The 21,178-nt window shown below is 39.3% G+C and overlaps 1 protein-coding gene across 2 annotated transcripts in view; it reads left to right on the top strand.

Annotated features, from left to right (window-relative positions):
• The first annotated feature begins 1,505 nt into the window (after positions 1 to 1,505).
• sardh (sarcosine dehydrogenase) overlaps positions 1,506 to 21,178 on the top strand; it is an 85,243-nt gene continuing 65,570 nt past the window's right edge. Inside the window, exons 1-8 of one of the 2 annotated variants that reach the window (XM_074690967.1) lie at positions 1,506 to 1,745; positions 2,844 to 3,030; positions 4,441 to 4,577; positions 4,913 to 5,091; positions 8,865 to 9,044; positions 11,912 to 12,035; positions 12,146 to 12,246; positions 19,514 to 19,618. In XM_074690967.1, coding sequence (XP_074547068.1) covers positions 2,849 to 3,030; positions 4,441 to 4,577; positions 4,913 to 5,091; positions 8,865 to 9,044; positions 11,912 to 12,035; positions 12,146 to 12,246; positions 19,514 to 19,618 — 1,008 coding nt within the window. In that variant the 5' untranslated portion in view covers positions 1,506 to 1,745; positions 2,844 to 2,848. Of the gene's footprint in view, positions 1,750 to 2,843; positions 3,031 to 4,440; positions 4,578 to 4,912; positions 5,092 to 8,864; positions 9,045 to 11,911; positions 12,036 to 12,145; positions 12,247 to 19,513; positions 19,619 to 21,178 lie in introns of both variants that reach the window. The other variant, XM_074690968.1, reaches the window with a different exon arrangement.

Genomic DNA, 21,178 nt, shown 5'->3' with positions numbered 1-21,178 from the left:
CTCTTACTTTTAGTTACTTTGGTCTAGTTGATACTTAATAAGTTGATACTTCTTTCTACTACTTTTTGCTTAAGTAAATCTAGAAATTTTAAAAAAAAATTGTCTTTTTTTTTTCATTTTTTCCTGATTATCATTTATTCTACATGTTCTTATTGTAATGTTTGCACTATCCACTTTGCTGCTGCAACAGCCCCAATTCACCACAAGGGCCTAATATGTTTTCAGGAAGGACAACTAAGACTTTAATGGCAAAATACATTTTTTAAGGGGCTGTGTGGAGTTTTTGAGTGACTCCCTTCCGTATATATCACTGATTCTAATCAACACGTTAAAATGAGATTATCAGCACCAATAATATAGGGTACAGGTTATTCTAAGATGTTACTTCTAGCTAACTGATTGGGTCGGACAGGACCAGATTGATTTACGACACATCAAGGTCTCTATGACGACACCATGCTGGCTAACAAACTTTACTAGTGAGAGGTGCGATCCGTGTTTTTCTCTGCTGAAAACAATTTCTGTGATTAATTTTGTGGTGATGGTGGACACTGGAGCCTAACTGACAGAAGGGCACCAGGGAGAGCGATAGAGCACGAGTTAAAGACTAATACGGGGGCTAATCTGTTTGTGCTAATGTTGATTCCACCCACTAACAGCAGTTATTCTGCAGTGGTCTGTTCAAACTTGAGAGTCTATCGATAAAATGAAGAGTGAGGTTACGCTAGCGCTGCTTGCTAAATGACTGGCAGGATATAACCAGGATTCACTGACGTTAAACATTACAGACATGTCTCAGAGCACCGGGCTGCCAGCTGAGTGCTAAATATAGACAGCTACTAAACTACAAATAAACTGACTGTGTTGACTTGTTGTCACGCAAGCCTACAGATATGCCAGATAGTGTACATGCAGTCGGCTACTACAAGTTTACTTAATGTCACGTTTCAAACCGTAGGCCTATAGCTACGTGACTACTGATGTTGTATCCTGTAAAAGTTGTCTTTAACAAAGAAAATTTGTTTCAATCCAATCTCCATTTAACTCCAAAACAAAAACACACCTTGCTAAAAGTCATTACAGCAGTGTGCATGAGACTCCGGGCCAGATAGTGTCTAGGCAGTCCAATTAAAACAGATCCTCCTCACGGGATCTTTAACGGGACTTTATATGCTTTTGCTGCCAGCCTCAAGTGGACAATGAAGAAACTGCAGTTTTATATTCAGCTTATGTACTTGGTTCAGAGGTTGCTTTAAATAACACTATTGAGCAACAGTGATAAGGTAAGAAAAAAACATCCCTGTGTTGTGCTAAGTCCGGAGCACCCTTTAAAGCTAAAAGTGCTTAAACTTTTTAGCCTTATATGTTTCTCCTCACCACATACTTTGTCTGTTGTTTCTGCACAGTTTAATTACTGGTAAAGATACATTTTGTCCTTTAAAAGACAGACATTATTAATTTGCAGTGTCCTCATTTGACTCATCAGAATGTTCCTCTCAGTTTACAGAGCGAATGGAAGGGGAGGGACCAAGACAGGAACTACTACTACATGGTCCAGTTACCCACTCTCAGCTCGCGCTAGGTGACAGCTCGTGAACTGCTCCTCACGAGCCACGCTGAAAATCGCTGAGTTTCTCCAGAAAAACCCAGCAACTTTCAGCCATTTTCCTTAAATTATACAAGACCCGTCTCCAAAACGCCTTCCATCGAGTGCACTGACCCGGAAAGTCTGTGACACGCGGAGTGTAAGTAAGTGTGAAGTGAAGAGAAACCGCTCTCATGCAGCTTTAAGTCATTTACGGTGGACTTTCAGGTTAGGTAACGTTGTTTGTTGGAGATCATGTGCATCATATGTGCCACGTTACTGCAAGTTTGTAGCCTCACGAGCTGCTTTTGACGCTTTAAGACGTGGCGTTTTCGCCGTTACGCACGCGATTTGTGACATGCACGTGCAAACCATATGTGTTTACGTGCATGTTTGGCTGTTCTGTACGTGTGTTTATGTGAAGTTTGCTCCTGAAGCACCTACAGAACTGTATGACGGTTGCATAAGTTGTACCACTGCAGCGCCAATTGATGAATAAGCAAATGAAGCGACTCTAAAATGATGTTTACCCACTGTTTGAGTCCAAAGCGGTGCCTGCAGGTTTTACTTTCCACTTTCTAACAGTGACAGTCTTGTTCATGTGTAGCTTTGTCCTTTGTTTTGGTGCAGTAAACATACCAGCAAAATGCTTATTAATGTTTATTAGGATAGGTGAGTTATTACCTGATCTTGGTCTACTTTGAACCCCCTACTGACATCAACCATGGGGCTAAAGCAATAAAACATGCTGCAGAGATAAAAGCTTAACCGACAAGGCTATCATTCATTTTTACCATTACAGCTACACCTGGAAACCTGATTTTTTTTCATTAACTGTTTTGTTTTTCTTGATTCTGCATTTTTTTTTGCCCTGGTCTTAGAAATGGAGTCAATTTATTGAAGCAAGTGCTAATTTTAATATCTCAAACCACCTGTTTTCAAGACCCAGTTTAGGTGAAAAAGTGTGAAAAAGTATTTAATCCAGCCTTCCTTTCAGTATGATAAACAGACTTTGTGTTTGGATACGTGAAGAAATCAAATAATAGCCCAGGGTTTCATTTACTTCAACCCTCAAACACATCAAGCCTTACCTTCATTTATACTTGGTTATTCCTCATGTTTTATTCAGAGCAATCATTTTGGAAAAACCTGTGAAGATAAGTTACTGTTCATGACTTAGCTCTAAATGTTGATAGCAGTAATCTATTGTATGATCAAGTCCACAGAGGTATGAATAGCTTCAATTTTCTGTCCACAGGGGCCATGGCCTTCCTCGGGAGCACAGTTCGGCGGTTGGTGTCAGCAGTGCGGCCTCCACGCTCTCCCTTGTGCCGGATGCCTGCTCGCTCCTGCAGCTCTGAGCCCACCAAGGAAAAAAATGTCCCCTATGAAAAGACACTCAAACAGGACGGGGCTTCCTCTGGGCCCACTAAGCCTTTACCCAGGTGAGCCGAATGCAGTATGTGTGCACTACTGATAAACTGTGAAACTGTTGATTCACCTGTTATACTTGGTGCAGTTCATCAGCGCTGGACTGTGTGTTCATAAACTTTTCAAGCTGAAGATCAGTTTATAGGTGTCCAATCTCTCAAAAGAAATGTTGTTTGTAAAAATGTTAATTTATCTGAAAAATGTATTGTAACAATATTTGGGTGAATTACATGCACGCATGCAAGCTCCAGATAGTGACAACACTGATTCTATCTGGAGCCCACTTAGCCACCTCCCTGACCTAAAACACAGCAAAGGAGGAAGACTCTGTAGTCAGCTGTTAGAAGGAAGACTGAGAGAGCAGCGCCCGTTCTGCCTACGACTTATCTATGCCAGGGCAAAGCTGGCACACATTACAGGATTCTTCAAAGCTTCACACATTTAAAGAGCACACAATGGATGATAACAAAAGACAAATCGCACAAAAGACAGATCCCACAAGATCTCTCTCTTTGATCTTATAGTGTGTGGTGTTTGCACTCCGAGGACACCGCACACTAACAGATCCTTTAGCAGAGTATCAGCTTCTTCACGCTCAGTATTCCAAATTTCACATAGTGAAATGTGACTTTGGCGTAAACAAACATGATGGACATAGTTGTTTTCAGCCTCTAAGAATTTGAAAAAAACAAACAAACCACACAATAAAGAAAAATGATTAGAGAAAAAGTTGTGGTGACGGCAGGGATACACACACTACAGGATTTTTAGTCACAAATCTGTTCATTATCTACTGTATCAGAGGCCTTCCGCATGGCTGCGACCAGGAAAATCACTTTAAACACACCCCACACCACAGGAAAATCACACACACAGCATCATTTGCAGACATCAGACAATTGCTTGCTTTGATCGTAGACCGAGACAAAACCAGCCTTATTATCCTGTAGTGTGTATCCATTTAGGCTACACACTCTGCCTCCTGAAGGGAGAAATGAAGGAGTACAGTACACCCTGAGTCAGTATGACATGATACAACAATATGATGTAGTTTGATTTGATTCAATCTGATTAACTTTGTCGTCTCCTTAGAGAAGTTACTCAAGGACTTCAGTGCTTCACATATTCAGCTGCTTCCTCAGACATTTTAAAGACAATCAAATACAAAAAATATCAAATTTAAAAAAAGAAGCTTCTGCTGATGAAAATAAAAATTAAAAATTAACACGTCCTTTATGAAAATTACATTAGTTAAAGATTTGAACACATTACAGCTCAACCCCTCTAGAAGCATGAAGAAATAGGACCAAATGAACTTTTCATAACAGTTGTATCTGCAAAATCACTGTTGTATCTTCATGCTACTTACTCCACTCTTAAAGCCGTGCTCCAGCTTACCTGCAGATTTCCTCTCCTGTCCTCAGGTCAGCGGACGTGGTGGTGATTGGAGGAGGCAGTCTGGGCTGTCAGACCATCTACCACCTGGCTAAGATGGGGATGACAAACGCAGTCCTGTTAGAGAGAGACAGACTGACTGCTGGCACCACCTGGCACACTGCAGGTAGCCCACTGTCAGGGTGTGGACAGATATGAGGACGGAGTGTGTGAGATGGGTGTGGGTATACAAATGTCCTCTTCATGATTCTAAACATGCTTTTATTCTGCTTATCAAATCTGAAGAAATGATCTGAGTGTGGTTTTTGAGATTCAGGGGAAAATGTGACTCTTATTTCCCCCTTTATTGAATCCTTAACTTATCAAGTTATCCTATAGAGTGTTGATAAGAAGTCTATGTGTAACTTCCTCCTCTTCCTGTGTTGAATTGCAAAACCACTCGTCTGCTCACACACCATACAAGCAGTTCAGGCTTCAAACATGTGTGTTTGTGTCGTCCAGGCCTCCTGTGGCAGCTCCGGCCCAGTGATGTGGAAGTCGAACTCTTGGCTCACACCAGAAATGTTATCAGCAAAGACCTGGAGGAGGAGACCGGTCTCCATACAGGCTGGATCCAGAATGGAGGACTCTTCATTGCCTCCAACAAGCAGAGGCTGGATGAGTACAAGCGCCTCATGTCGGTAAGAATCACATACAGAGTTTTTTTGTCATCATGTGGAGTGTTAGTTGCATTGGTTGATGAATGAAATATTTCATGAGCTGATCTAAAAAAAAGTTTAAGGGAGTTTGTCAGAATTTTCTCACTAGGATAAATTTTCTATTCATTTAATACTTTCAAACATTTTACTAACAGTTCTTTCTTTTAAAGGAACTACAAAATAAGCTGGCCACACCCTTTCTCTTTCTTCAATCCAAACACTTAACTAACTTAAGCTAGACCATATACTAAGTATAATTGTGGCTTCATGTTTACTCTTTTGACATCATAGCAATGAAGTCCCTCATTTATTTGTCTGGTGTAGAAATCAGCAAAGATTTGGATGCAGAAATCAGCATGGGACAGTGATCAGGTGTTGATGAACATGGTGGGTGAAAAAAAATGTGATTTTAAACAACATGCCTCTAAATATTCATTACTCTGAGTGTTTGCCATCCTGACTCTTTTGGACATGTCTACTTATGGTCTGGTACTCACGCAACAATTTCTTGGCTTCAGCATTCGTAGATTCCCTCTCCCTCAGACTCTTGACAGTTTGACTCTTTCCCTCTATAGTCAGGTCATTTTTCTTTCCCATGGTCAAATTTGAAGAGGACTTGCATGAAGTGGAACTGTGGAAATGATATTAGAAAGCTTTGTAGAGTCAAACAAAAAAGTTTTTTTATTTCAAGTACAGAGCCTTCATCATCCTAAAACACTGTTTCCTTCTGAACAGAAGCTTTTAGATTTTTCAGAAAGCATCCCCTGCATAATAATTTGGAACACAGTGTGTACTTTCTTCTGTAAAACATTACTTTATTCGTCCGGGATTTCTATCTTTAAGAGCTTTATAACAAATTATTTACTTTCAGACAAAAAAAGAAAAATCATGTGAAACCTTAAGATGGTTATTTAAAAAAGTTTGGCAGCTCTGAAAAGAAGCTGCCGTCAGACTCTGGACCTGCAGCCTGAGCAGCGATACATTTTCATTACCCAGGCCCATAGACTGGTTTACCTTCACATTGATTTCTTGATTAGCTCCAGTTGTGGTAATTTGTAGCATGAAGCCAGGCCTAAAAGTGCATCGTGAGCTGAACTGTAGTCTTACGTTGATGATATATACCTTCAGACTAGCAAATGGATTACGATCTCATGTAAATGAATGATCTTTGCATTTAAACAGCATATTGCAAGTTATTTTTTTTAATGAACACTTAACATCATCTGATAATGGCAGTAGAATAAGTCTCTCACTGGTTTTATTCCTCAGCCTAAGTTCTTGCTTGTGTTGTATGTCACTTGAGACAAAAGCATCTGCGAATTGAAATTGAGTTGTAGCTGACAGCTTGCGCTGCTCAATGTAGTTTCAAAAATAACACTTTTCGTAGGGATTAGTAGAGGTAGAGTCAGGGCTCTACACTAACTTTTTCACTGGTAGCACATGATTTGGTTGCACCATTTATTTATTTATTTATTTATCTGTGTGTAGTAACTCTAGCTATGATTTTGCTAAATATTTGACTGTAAATATGAAGTTTGTCTGCAACAAGCTCTGGCTGACAAAAACAGGTTATTTCTTTTATGTAACTTTAAAAGAAGACAATAAAAATGCTTTTAAATAAAAGCGAATAAGAACAAAAGACATGCATGTGTTTACATATCAGGGTTGTTATAGTTAAAAAAATCATTTTCGTTGAAAAAATAAAGTATTGAAATAAAAACGAGGCTTTACATAAAACAGTGACTAAAATTCCTAAGTGACTTTAATTACTTACTAAGATAACTTAAAATGATACAGAAAATATCTTTATTTTTCGTCTTTGTCAATTTGTGTCTTTCATAAACTCGTTTCTTTTACTGAGAGTGCTGGCAGACTGCCAACACTCCTGAATATGAAGGGAGTCTCTCATTTTTTAACCCTTTCTCCTGCTAGTCTCCTAGCTGGTGATTTCTCCTGATTGTCCCCCTACTTTAAGTTTGCTCCTGTGATCTCTAATATTTTCCTAATTCAAATCAAGTCCTGTACTTGAGCGTTATATCGAAAACTCAAAAACCATCCACCCCCTCTCTCTTAGTTGGTTTGATCCAAAGACTCTGTAGGAGACCTCTCAGAGACAGACAGGTAATGGTGCAACACGCAGCGCTCGTTGATGAAGAGTTTATCAGAGCTTTAGCTGTTTTCTTTCTTTCTTTTTTGGTGTTGACATAACGTGTCGTGAGTTAAACTAACATAACTCTGCTCTAACGTAGCATCCTCTCCAATAAGGAAAGTTTAGAGCAGCGGGAATCATATAGTGTGGAGGCTGACTCTAAAAGTGAAAAGCGTGTCGTTGTGAAGTTCTGTCTGTCTTCGATGTGTGATGCGCATACACGCTGCGGGTGTATGCAACGGTGCTCTCTCTTTAGAACAGGAGAGAGTTCAGGTGGAGGAGACTGACTGAGCCAGTGAAAGAGAGGGAGAATTCAGCCTCAATGTCTTGTTCAGTGCCCATGATAGATGAAGTACTTAAACATATGCACTCGCACGAGCGCGACCAGATGAGTATTTCACTTGCACACACTGAAAAAATGGTCGCATATGCAACCATTTTGGTCTCAGTCTCAAGCCCTGGGTAGAGTAAATTTCAGATGCATTTTTTGGTGTCATATCCAATTTAACCTTCTAAATTATGATCTCTGAACCGATCCTGGATCAGACCCCTCAAAGCTGGATCGGGTATTGGTGGGAAAGGATTGGTCCAAGCTTGATACTAAGACTAAACTAAGATCTAGTCTACAAAGTATACATATATTATTTTACAATCTAATAGTCATTTCTGTGAATTCTGGAGCTTTTTTTAACCAAACTGCAGGTAAAAATGTAAACACTTATAGTTAAAATAAATATTAACTTTAGTAATTCCATACGTACTCATTTTTGTCTTTTACTCAAACCATTACCAGTCTTCTCCCATTATTTGGTCAGGATCGGTATCAGTCCATACCCAGAGCCCAGGTATCGGTATTGAGACCACAAAAGTTGGATCAGTGCGTTCTTACTCTGAACCTGTCTCTCTGTGAAAATGAACTGAACACATATGATCTAATAAGTCACCTGAGGATACATTGTTCTGAACTTAATGAATGAAAGACCATTGCTTCAAAGGACATTAGGGTTTATCTTAAAGTTATAAAAGTCAGAGTGATTGTGATAAACTGGTCATTAATTTTATATTTTGTGTTCATAGAAGAACCTATCTGATGGATTAAGGTCAGATTAATAATTTATGATTGATAGCACTAGCTCAGAGATGTTAGTAAGTAAGTACTCCAGACATTTGCATTTAAAATAAACTCAATTGTTGCAACAATCTGAATACATAGGAGCTTTTCCCCACTTAGATTGGTTTTTGAAAGTTTTCAGCAACAATTACTCACTTTTTGGTTTGTGGTTGAATGTTTGTTCACAGGACCCTGGAAAAGGCTTCGTTTACCTTCATTTATGTGTTTGAGAAGTTCAAAGTTCTCTTGAAACTTTGTAGTTAAACTGACCTAGCTATGTGCAGTTGTACTCTGTTAAATCACTGCTTATTCTCTTACTTCTAACACTGACTGTTGCTGAAGTCTCCTGCAGTTGGTTCACAAGAGGAAAAATAACAAGATTCATTTTTGAGCTTTTACTGTGAAGCTCATAAAAGGGGCTAAGATTTCTTATCTGATGTGTAAAAAAAACGACAATTTAGAAATGTATAAATGTAACCCTCCTTCTGTTTCCAGCTGGGTAAAGTTTATGGTATCGAGTCCCACGTGCTGTCACCTGCTGAGACCAAGGATCTGTATCCTCTGATGAACGTCGATGATCTGTATGGAACTCTGTACGTACCAAAAGACGGCACCATGGACCCAGCTGGCACCTGCACCACTCTTACCCGAGCTGCATCTGCCAGAGGAGCCACGGTAAAGTGCAGATATCTACTAATTTATCCAAACAATAGATTAGAGATTAGATTAGATTAGATAGGAACTTTATTAATCCTTTGGGAGGGTTCCCTCAGGAAATTCAGATTCCAGCAGCAAGTAACACCGTAGTACAAAAAAGATGTGCAGAATAGATAAGAGTAGAAAGAAGATAAATAAAAACACAGGTTCTATACAGCAAAATACAAAATAAATACAAACAATAGCAATAGTAATAAAAATAAAAGTACTGGCAATAATAATAATAATAATAATAATAATAATAATAATAATAATAATAATAATAATAATAATAATAACAATAATAATAATAATAATAATAATAATATCAATAACAATATCAATAATAGTAATAATAATAGTAATAATAATAATAATAATAATAATAATAATAATAATAATAATAATAATAATAGCAATAATAGTAATGCTAGTTATAATAATAAAAATAGTTATAGCAGCATCAATAACACTGGAGATGTGGTCTTGGCTGTTGTTTGTGTTTCTGGTGGTACAAAAAAACTCCTTTTTGTTTGACCTCAGCATGCATGTTTTAGGAGAACGCTCCTTTGAACCAAGTCCTGCTTTCCTACCTGCAACTCAAACTCATTCCAGTTTTGTGATCCAGAGTCAGTTTTTGAGTTTGTGGGATAGCAGCCTTATTTGAACAGTGTAGACAGTCAGGTCATGACTTTGTGTTAAACATTAATAACTGTTTCCACCAAATGGTCTCATAAGTTGTAATTTGTGAGTGAGACACACAAACCCACATTATTTAAGTTTATCTGAGTTAAACTTATGAGAGATCTGCAGTTTTTTCATCCTCAGTGCCTTCATTTCACAGTCTAAGAACTTTGGGTTAAATTTAAGCTGGCAAAGTGCAGATTTTATTCATGTAGTGATTGTCAAACTTTTAGACACAAGAAGTTAATATAGGCCTTTGTCTCACCTTTTGGTCTCACTAAGGTAGCTACATTGAATTAGATCACTGTGGAAACAGAGGGCATAGCTCCTGGACAGCAGGATTAGCTCAGGCTGCTACTTTCAGTGGCTACATGAACAGATTGGAGTGCTCATATGTCCATTTTTGCCCTTTTTTTTGGACACGTCTACTTTTAAAATTATATCTGGGAGGATTTGTAAGATTCACTAAATTGTCCATGACTTGCTCAGCTTGTTTTACAGACCATTGATATTTATAATTAAGCACTTCACCGGGCCACTGGTATTATACTGATGTAGTAACCTGTCAAGATGTTAAATATGGACGCTGCATGTGTCATGATGCAAAAGACAAGCAGTAAGACAAAAAAAAGACAAGGAAGGATAAGTTGGTTAACTCATTTTACTTTCCTGTAATTTTAAGCCATTATTTATTTTTCACATTAGCTCAGATAAACAAGAATGGATGGTGTCTCTTTTTTACTTAGGTTTACAAAAAAAACAAAAACAAAACAAAAACAGAAATAGAAGAATACTTATGTTTTGAAGCATTATTCATATTTTTGGTCTCCCTGGTAGAGATGAGTCATGAAATTCAAATTGTCATTAATTTATAAAAAAAATGAATTGGTCATGTGACTGTTTTTCATTGTTTTTACTGAAACCTTTGTGGCCACATGGTGACTGGAGCTGTCTGAAAGCTTCATGCTAATTACTAATCAAAGATAAAGTCAGTAGGAAGTGTTAATGCCAGATACCAGTATAATGAGCTTTGTTTAGTGAGAACAGGGGAAATAACCAGTGGCTAACGTTTGACACAAAGTTAGAGTGAAGAACTTCTTTGAAATAATAAACAAACTGAAGAGCAAACTTTACTCGACCAAGCTAGCTAAATGAAATGAAATTTGAATTTTGAAAGATCTGGTGGAGATGTAGATTTGAACGTCAGGAGTATAAGCATGAAATGAGAACTGTGTTTGAGTAAAATTTTACAGAGGGGAAGCAACACAGGAAGAATTGTGAGAGGACCAGGCACTGAAGCTCCCCCATCCCCTCACTCCTGGTGAGGGGATGGGGGAGTGGGCTGTGTGTAGGGATGGGTACCTTTCGCAATTGTCTTTAGCACTGGTACTCAACGATACCAGTTTTCTGTACTTTTTGTGTGTTTATGCGGTAATAAACACTTATTTGTTAAATAACTACATCTCACAGTTTTTTTATTTGAAATATGTATTCTTCAATATATAAACATGCAATGCTGTGTTCATGACCAGCATGGAAAATCGCCTACTCCTCCACTCCCTCACAGTCACAAAGATGCGTTTAGGTACCTCACCATGTGATTTTACATGAATTGGTACTCGGTACTACAAACAGAACCTGGCCAGTACCTATAAAAGTAGCTAATTTAGTAAAGTGTTGAATGGGATTAAACTGAACACAGGGAAAACACTGTCAGGATCAGGGATGGGTACCAAATTAGGTACTTTCATTGGTACTGACCGAATTCTGTCAAAAGTACTGGGTCCCGATTCACATAAAATCAAAAGGTACCATGTTTAGGTACCTAAATGCATCCTTGTGACTGTGAGGGAGTGGAAGAAAAGGTGATTTTCCATGCTGGACATGAACACAGCATTGCAAGGTTATATATTGAAGAATACATTTGAAAAAGTGTATATATACATACATATATTATTAAACAAATTTATATTTTTTAACACATAAACACAAAAAGTACTGAAAATTGGTACCATTGACTACCGGTACCGATTGCCAGGTACCGGGCATCGGTACCGTATCGTTTCAAATGTGAAAGGTACCCATCCTTAGTCAGGATGCCGCAGAGCATGTTCAGTATACATGATGCTTGTTCCTTCATTAACTCTTTGCATTTGAAACAGGTGATCGAGAACTGTCCTGTGACTGGGATCCAGGTCCGGACAGATGACCTCGGTGTAAAGAGGGTAAAAGCAGTGGAGACAGCTCACGGGACCATCGAGACGCCCTGTGTGGTGAACTGTGCAGGTAGTTCATTCAAAACCACTAGCTCTTGTCTTCTTTCACGGTGTTTCTGGATGGATCCAGGACTGGGGGTGTCATGTTAGTGATTTCTTTTTGTTTCCTCTGGCATGCAGGTGTTTGGGCAACCAAACTGGGAGAAATGGCTGGAGTGAAGGTGCCTCTTATCGCTATGCACCATGCCTACGTGGTGACAGAGAGAATTGAAGGCATACAGGTAAGAGGTCCTGCTGGTTTTCAAGCAGGCTGGCAGTGTTCATCATGTGACCAATGACAGTGTTTTCTAGCCCCTCATGACACACAGGTAAACAGCAGGTTTGATTTAGGAGCAGTTGGCTGTTTAACATGAATCTGGGTCCAGTTTTTCCCTCAGAACCACAGTAAACCTGTGGCGCTGATGAAGCAGGAGAGACAAAAGCAAAACATGGTTGTCAGTCAGCTCGCTCGTCAGCTGTTACCTCAGTATGAGCCCTCTGCAGCAGCACAAAGCATGCTGGGGGAGATGTCAGATGAAAGACAGTACTGTCCCCAAACCCTAGAGAGGTTGCTTCTCCAGTTTGGAAGTTTTTAGTTAAAGCACGGGGTGTTTGTTTCCACCACCCTGCAGGAAAAGTTGAATGGATGTAACTGCAGAGGGAGAAAATAAAAAAAACAAACAAACAAAAAAAAGATAAAGACATGAACAGTGGACATCAAGCCAAATGTGTCCGGGGTCTCACACACACAAACTCTGTTAGTACTTTATTTTGATTTAGTTGGCGGTGTTTCACCTACCATCAAACTGGAGGGGCTGCTTCATCCCACCCTGGAGGTCAAGTTAATTTTATTTTCTATACAGCACCAGATCACAGCAAAGGTAATTTAAGGCGTCCTCTCTCTCATCAGTCAGGTCTACACCTTGTGCTTTTGTTGAACAGACTAAATACAGTGTTTCCCCTTCCATTATATGGGGGGTGGCCTGCCCCCCCCAGAAGTGGAGTTAATTTCTGTTAGCAGAGTATTTCTACACAATGTTAAACGTGGCTCAATGCTGAGCGAATACCTGCACGCACGGGCTCACCTGTTTTATTAATTAGAGACAGCATACCTGTGGGCAGTTCCCTTGGTCATGTGACATGCAACGCCAAAATGAACAACAAAAATACCACAACATATTTTTAACAAACAAAATTAAATGAGAGCACATCAACAATTTTATTTTCCATACAGTGTCAGGTCACAGCAGAAGTGATTAAGAGTTCCCCCTCTCATAAATCAGGTCTGTACCTTGTTTTTTAATCCAATTCCTGATCTAATCTAATTCTCTGATTCCTCCCAATGCTTTCTTTGTGAAGATGCAACATGCTTGCAGCCCCCCCTGCTGCCGAACAACGTCACTGCCCCCCAAGGCTGCAATCCCAGGAGAAACACTGAAATAGTCTTATTACTTTAAGTACAGCCAGCGGTCACACTACTCCAATACGAACCAGACTTCAGGCACACACATAGCTCAACTATGTCATCATACAGCGTCCGTTTACACAAAGTGTGATTTTATAAGGGTCAGCACAATGAGACAGAGAGCACTGCTACAACTTTAGAGACTTTCTGGCTTATGGTGAGTTGTTTTGGTCTGACACAGCCCTCTGACACCTCGCTGTTCTTTAAAATGATTGTCCAGAGGAGTAGTTGCAGAGATCATACGTCATGGATCATACCTCCTGCCCGTGTGCTTGTGCCCATGCATGAAGTGAACTGTGCTGAAGCACACCTCTGCCAAAGCAGAGAAGTGAGTCATGCTCAAGTACGACACACTTGTGGCCACACTGGCCAAACAATCTGGACTTTAAGGTTGCTTAAGCATGCAAGGGTTTGCCAGTGTGACCACTTCCTCATTTATATGACAGTATGTTATTTGTATCTCTACATTGTTGCATGTTTATAATACTTCTTTACTCTCTGTACACACACGGCAAAGTTGACTTGAACAAAGAAAATTTGTTCCCAAAAGAAACATGCCTGGTTAAAAGTCATCTTTGCATCTTACATCCTTACGACAGTGTGCGTGAGACTCTGGGCCAGAAGGTGGCGAGGCAGTCACATTAAAACAGATCCTCCTCTCAGCATCTTTAACTGTCTTTTTATTATGTGGGCTTTTCATGAGTGTCTTGCTGCTCCCTTGGCTAGGTCACCCTTGTAAAAGAGATCCTGATCTCAATGGGTTATTTATAGACATCCATTGATCGATCGGTGCCAATTTTATCAATTTTGGGTGATCGGTGATCAGCCCATCCTTACATATGAAACTGATCCTCTGGGAAGGTCTGACAGCCAACCATTGTTGATTTTTGCTCTGAGACCTAAAACTCAGGACACTTTATTGGTTGTTGAAGTTAAAACATAAAGATTTTATTTTTTCACAATTACTGTTCAATGATTTTTTTAATAAAATAAGACTGGAACATTGAACGTATATGCAGTCAGTTATGAAAAATAAAAAATAAAAATTGGTATCAGCCCAATTTGGCAGCAGCAGCTTGGGCTTATTAAGGATTGGAGATCAGCCAGAAAATTGTGATCGATGCACCCCTAGTTATTGACCTGGTTATATAGAATTTGACTCTTAAACAATAATGCCATAAAGTAATAATTAATTTCCTAACATTTGTGTTTGTGTCAGTATGGGAATGTTTTACTTTGAAATCTTGCACTTTTTTTCTCTCTTCAAACGTGTGATTCTGTGTGTCCCTCCTGGAGCAGCAAACTGAGTATTCCAGCTTCTCTGTAGCATTACCAAACCCGTTTCTGGTTCCTCTTCCTTTAAAACTTTTCATGAGCAACAATTTAAGAGCGTGTATGATTTATTTCAGAATCAAGAGGGTGACTGATGTTTTTTCCTTCCTACAAAGCACTTTGTGTTTCTGGCTCCTAATCCCTGTACACTTTCTATTCAAATGGCCTTGCTCTGTATTAAGCCACTTCTACCAACAGGGGGCACTCTGAGATTGCAGATGCTCACAGGCAGCTTGCTGTGAGAGTGTGTTTGGATGAGACTGTGTTTATTTATGTGTTTCAGATACAGAGAGGACAGTCTGCTGTTTGTTTGCTCCTTTAAATGCTGAACACATTTATGTTTGTTGAGATTCTTGGTTTCTCCACGTTCAGAGATAAAACATCTGTCAGGATTTGTGCACGTGATCCACTGCAGTGCTGTGACTGTAGAGCTTGTGTGTGTTAGGTTTAGCAAGTGTACACATGCATAGCTGTGCTCATCCTCTAGAGGCCGGTGGATATAGGCGAGCTGTCACAGCTTTCCTGTGTTATGTAGTTTAAGAGCAGCTTAGCCAGCATTACTGCCACACCATGTACACACAGACATCAGCCCACACACAGTGACACACGCACACACTTAGACACCATTAGGAAATGTGTTCCCATAAGTACGTGCGACTTGTCAGGTCACACATCTCACGCTGACCACATGTGTGTGTGAGATTGGCTGTGTTTTTGTCCCCTGAGGGTGTTAGTGTTACATCTGAAGCACAAAGCTGGCTGAGGACTGGTGTGTGTTTTTATCTGCGTGACTACATGACAGACAGAGTGTATTGAAGTCCAGCTCAGTATGCTGTATTCAGTATTGATGGCATGAGTTAAGCTGGCTGACAGTACAGGAAAGGACAGTTTGGCTTTTGTCACGAGCACAGCGCTGTTTTCCAAATGTCAGCTTGTTCACTGGTATTTTGCTTTTGTACCCAGAGAGCTGATTGACTTTCCAATAAGGAGCACTCAGGACAGGATGAAAACAAATGACACACATATAGTCTGACTGTTCATCCGACCCTCTGCAGGAATGTTTACTGTGACTCTGGAGGATGAATGCTTCTCTCCTCTCTGATCTGAATGAGGATTTCATGGTATGTCAGTGGCTGGCATCCTATACATAAAGAAATGCCATGGCTTGTTAAGGTGCATGCCACCGCTGCAGCACAGATTTAATGGTTGTTATACCTTCTATTGTATGTCCTGGTCTGAACATAAGCTCCCATTAAAGGAAATGAAAAGCACTGAAAGCCATTTGATGTCCATTAGCAAAGAGATTAGTTTTGGTTTCTTCGCAAAATTATCCTGAAATGTTGAATATTTTATTGTAAGAATTTTATTTAAAGCCCTGTAAGGACTTTATAGGAGATCTCAAAATAGTCTTAATTTTAAATACACATCTGATCCAAATTTTAACACCAGAGGAAAATTACACAAATTTACATTTTGCACCGTTGGATCTTAACCCTCAAAATCTCAACGTTTCTGCTTATTTTTCTGCTTCCGTCACTGTTGTTTCATTTTTCACTGCAAAATAAAGTCCACCACCTTTATAGATTCAGTCAAACCATGGCTTTAGGCTGATGTAACTCAATCATGTCTTCATGCAGTGTAAAAAAAGCCATAAATCATTAGAGAGGAATTGATTTTCTCTGATTTTATACTTTTAAAAGTTGAAAAAACAAGGAATAGGTGTATAAAACACATTTTCAGGTATCCTTAAGCCACAGGAACAGAGGAAAAATATTGATAATGTCTCTACATTCAAAGAATCTACTAACTTTGATGTTTAGATTTTTTTTCCTCTGTGGACTCATTTTTTTACTGCAGTATGATTTCTTCACCTCTATGGGGCCAGGACAACCACGACCAAAGCCGCAAATAAGCCAACAATGGCTCCTGAGCAGTATAACAGAATCAAATTTACAAGCTACTTACTCTTCAAACTATTTACAGCCTATATTATCATTATGCTTTACACAGTGGACAGTCTACATGTCAGAGGCAACATGACAATCTGCAAAGCAGCTTCTGTCAGTAAAGAGACAGGGTGCTGAGAGGCTGAGCAGAAATGTAATGCCTGTAAGACAACGCCATGGGAAGCAAAATTCAAAGGATTTTTGAAGTGTGAATACAGGGTGTATGTCCATCATTCAGGGTTTTCTGAAAGCAGGAAGAAGCGTAGAATTTTTTTTTTTACGGAATGTAGCGAGCCAACACTTTGTTTTCTGCAAAAGACTTGATGATCAAAGCCATGCTGACAAAATTCTGCAGTATGTTTAGACATGTTGCTAACATCACTTATGATACATTTAGGTTACCTCGGAAACTTGAAAATCCGATGATTGCGCCAGTTTGTTTTTTTGTCATAATTTAGATTGGACAAACAGTTAATAAATGCCAGTCATTTAAAAATTAGTGGTGATTTTATCCTGCCGGGATAGAATCAAAATGCAATATGAAGAAATTAAAGTGAGACAAAAAAGTTTAGTGAACGTTGCTCCAAGTGGTGAAGATGTCTTCATGGAGGATCATCCACTCTCTGGACCTGATGTCCATTTCTGTAAACGTCCCTCTCCATCCATCCCCAAATGTTCAGAGTGATTTAGATCAGGGGAACATCAGGATGGTCCAAAGAGTGAGCCGGTTCCTCTGGAAGAAGTCCTTTTTCAGGCGCCCATTGTGACCTGCAGCGTTGTCCTGTTGAAAAACCCAGTCATTCCCACACAGACCAGGGCCCTCAGTCATGAAGGAGGCCCCCTGCAACATCTCCACAGAGCCAGCCGCCGTTTGACGCCCCTGACCAACCTGAAGTTCCTTTGGTCCATTGAAGGAAAAAGCCCCAGATCATGATGGCGCCCTCTCCACTGTGCCGCCGTGAAAACATCTCCAGTGGGATCTCCTCGTCATGTCAGTAACATTGAAGCACTCAGGACATCAAGGTTCAGTTTTTTCTCCTCAGAGAATCAAACTTTCTTCACCTTTCAGTGTCCCATGTTCATGGTTGCTGCTCTCTGAAAAAGTCCAAACAGCGAGTTTGTGGCGTTGAAGGAGTCGAGGTCTTTGAAGACGTGTTTTGTTCTTAAAGCTCTTCTCTCTCAGATGGCGTCTGATGGTTACTGGGCTGCAGTCGACTCCAGTAATGGCCTTAATCTGGGCCGAGGGTTTTCCTGAGTGTTGACGAACAGCCAATCAGATCCTCTAGCTCGCTCTGGTGAAATTTTTTGTCTGTCTTCCTGCGTCCAACCTCAGAAGTGATGGCGTGTTGTGAGAGGCCTTGCCGATGCAGGTCAACAATCAGCCACGGTCACAGAGAGAAAGCATTTTAGCCTTCGCCATCAGGAGGTCATGATAGAGTGAACACCTCACAGGAAATATCATGAATCCACATTTTAGAGCATATTTTGTCTTTTAAAGTTTGTGGTATTAAACTTTTGATCAGCTGATGAACAGATAATTTCACTTTGGATTAGGGATGCACGATTTGGATTTTTGCCGATATCCGATATGCCGATATATTGAAACCCCTTTTGGCCGATACAGATACCGATAATCACAAGTTTGTTTGTTTTTTTCACTGTAAAGAAAGCTAAGTCTATCCTGTACTGGAATTTATATGTTACTCTTATTGTGATGGTCTCATTTGTTTAAGAAACACACATAAAACAAGACAAAAAAACATTTGATTTTACCATAAATAAGAAATGTATTATTTTTTCAAACTCAAGACATTCAGTATTGAAATACAGAAAAATAATTTCTTTACATCACATGAACTTTAAATGTACAATGCATTTTTAAACATAACCAAGTTGCATTTGATTATTTTAGAGCTACTGTAACAACCTGGTGACAAACACAGAGCTCTGCAGTGCAAATAAATGAAGAGCTACATTTTATTTATTTATTAAAGGAGCTCATTTTTTCAGATGGAAAAAAAGAATAATCCTAACTGAATAGCACCTTATTGGCTGTGCATATTGGCAGAAATTTTCATATTTGCCGATACTGATAAACGTGTTTTTGAGCTTTTATCAGCCGATACCGATATTGCGCCGATAATATTGTGCATCCCTACTTTGGATGTTTTTCAATAAATTGGGAACTCAATTTTTTGTTGTCTCACTCCCATTTCTTCCTGTTGCATTTTGGAACTCTTCTTAGAGCTTTCTTAAAATCCAAATGTGCAGATTTATACAATTTAGAATTAAAAATGAGATTATCAGCGCTAAAATTGGTTATTTGCTATTTTTCAGAATCCATGGTTGGGCATGCATTCCTGGAAGAATACAATTCTATTTATGGCACATAAACCAAAAGTTCCTTTGGTGACACCTCACTGGCTGACAAAGTTTAGCAGAGAGAAGAGAGATCTGAAGGCTTTGGCATTCCATGTAGGCAGCTGGAAGGGCAGGGAGCTCCCAGAGCAGAGCTATACCACCAAATATGACTTTTTCACTTGAAAAATCTTGTCATCAACCTGCTTTTCTTTGTGTGTTAAGGGTGTTTGGTGTTATAAATTTTTCAGACTTAAACTACCCTACTTTTTGGTATCTGTATGACCTTAAGAAACAGGAATAAATCATGGATAATAATCTGAAAGGTAGAATTCATTCCTCTCCTGGTAATGAAGACCAGTGGTTATTGCTCTGAATGTTTCCAACTCATTTCCATTTTAATTTCAGAACATGCCAAATGTCAGGGACCACGATGCATCAGTGTACCTGCGCCTTCAAGGAGACGCTCTGTCCGTCGGGGGTTATGAACCTAACCCCATATTCTGGGATGAGGTAAGCTGGGTTATTGCCAGAATGATTGACTGTCTCATTCCCTGTCCCTGTCTGTAATTCTCAGTCTCCTCATTGAAACCTGAAACCTGTATTGACCGTCTGCGTGTCTGAATGAGAGGAATGACGCAGGATGTGTCTATCCTGTTTGGCATAAAATCAATACTTCAATGAGGAAGCTGAATGAAGTTTAATCCTGTAATATCGTCTCTGTCAGTTTGACCTCATCTCTTATTTACGATGTTTTATTTCCCATGTCTTATTATCTTTCTGCTTTATTATCTTGGAGGTCAAAACATCCCTTTAATGGGTCTTTAACTTGATGTGTATCTGTGTGTATGTGTGTGTGTGTGTATATGTGTGTGTGTGTGTGTGTGTGTGAGAGAGAGAGAGAGAGAGAGCGAGAGAGAGAGAGCACAGACTTACTTAGCCTGCCCACAGTCTAGGGATGGGTACCTTTCACATTTGAAACGATACGGTGCCAATCCTGTACCTGGCAATCGGTATCGGTACTCAGTGGTACCAGTTTTACCTGTACTTTTTGTGTGTTTATGTGGTAAAAATATTAATGTGTTTAATAATAAAATCTCACAGTTTTTGATTCAATACATTTATTCTTCAGTATATAACCTTGCAATGCTGTGTTCATGTCCAGCATGGAAAATCACCTACTCTTCCAATCTCTCACAGTCACAAGGATGTATTAAGGTACCTAAACATGGTACCTTTGGATTTTACATGAATCAGTACTCGGTACTACAGAAGGAACTCGGTTGGTATTCATAAAAGTACCTAATACAGTAACCATCCTTACCACAGTCACAAACTCATGTATAACGAGAATATTCTAAAGCTATTATTCAGTTCAAATCTGTCATTTAAAAACTATCAGTGTTCAGCATAAAGTAAAGTTTTATATTCTGATAAACACACTTCTTTACAAGGAGTATGGAGCCAAAACACTGACTGTGATTCTTAGTGTTGAAAATAAAGTTGGTATGAAAAACACACCCAGAGACAGAAAAAAGAAACACAGGCATTACAAAAGTGCATAATAAAAGAACTATAATGGCATTAACAACGTTTTACTGAAGTTAAAAACATTTTACTGAAGTATAAAACACTGATATATTATTTCAGTTCTGAACATTTTTGCATTCTGATGTGTTTTAGAATGAAAATCATAATTTATGTATTTGATGTCACTGGTTCATCAATATAAGTTTATTATCATTTCAATGACATTTGTCGTCTTTTGTCAGCACACGCTTTTAGCCTACTGTTTTTCTTCAGTTTGAACTTTCCGTCACTCTATTAGCGTGGAGGGGAGGGTTTGAGGGAAAGGGCTATGTGGGCACAATTTGCATATTACTCGCCAATACCACAGCACTCAGCTGGAACCCAGTGGACTTATGAAGCCCTTGAGTGTGAGACATCTACAATAGGGAAGGACCGATATTTGCATTTTGAGGCGTATTGGCATCGGCCCTTTTTTCAATCCCATGGCTGAAAAGAAATCAATTTAAATCTGTGCTAATTTGGCTCTGATGCAGCTGCACCTTT

This window comes from Halichoeres trimaculatus, unplaced genomic scaffold (genome assembly GCF_033239565.1).
Source record: "Halichoeres trimaculatus isolate MK-OKI-2021-1 unplaced genomic scaffold, fHalTri1.1 fHalTri1_scaffold_16, whole genome shotgun sequence".
Classification (NCBI taxonomy): domain Eukaryota; kingdom Metazoa; phylum Chordata; class Actinopteri; order Labriformes; family Labridae; genus Halichoeres; species Halichoeres trimaculatus.
This window is presented reverse-complemented; position numbering and strand designations above follow the sequence as displayed.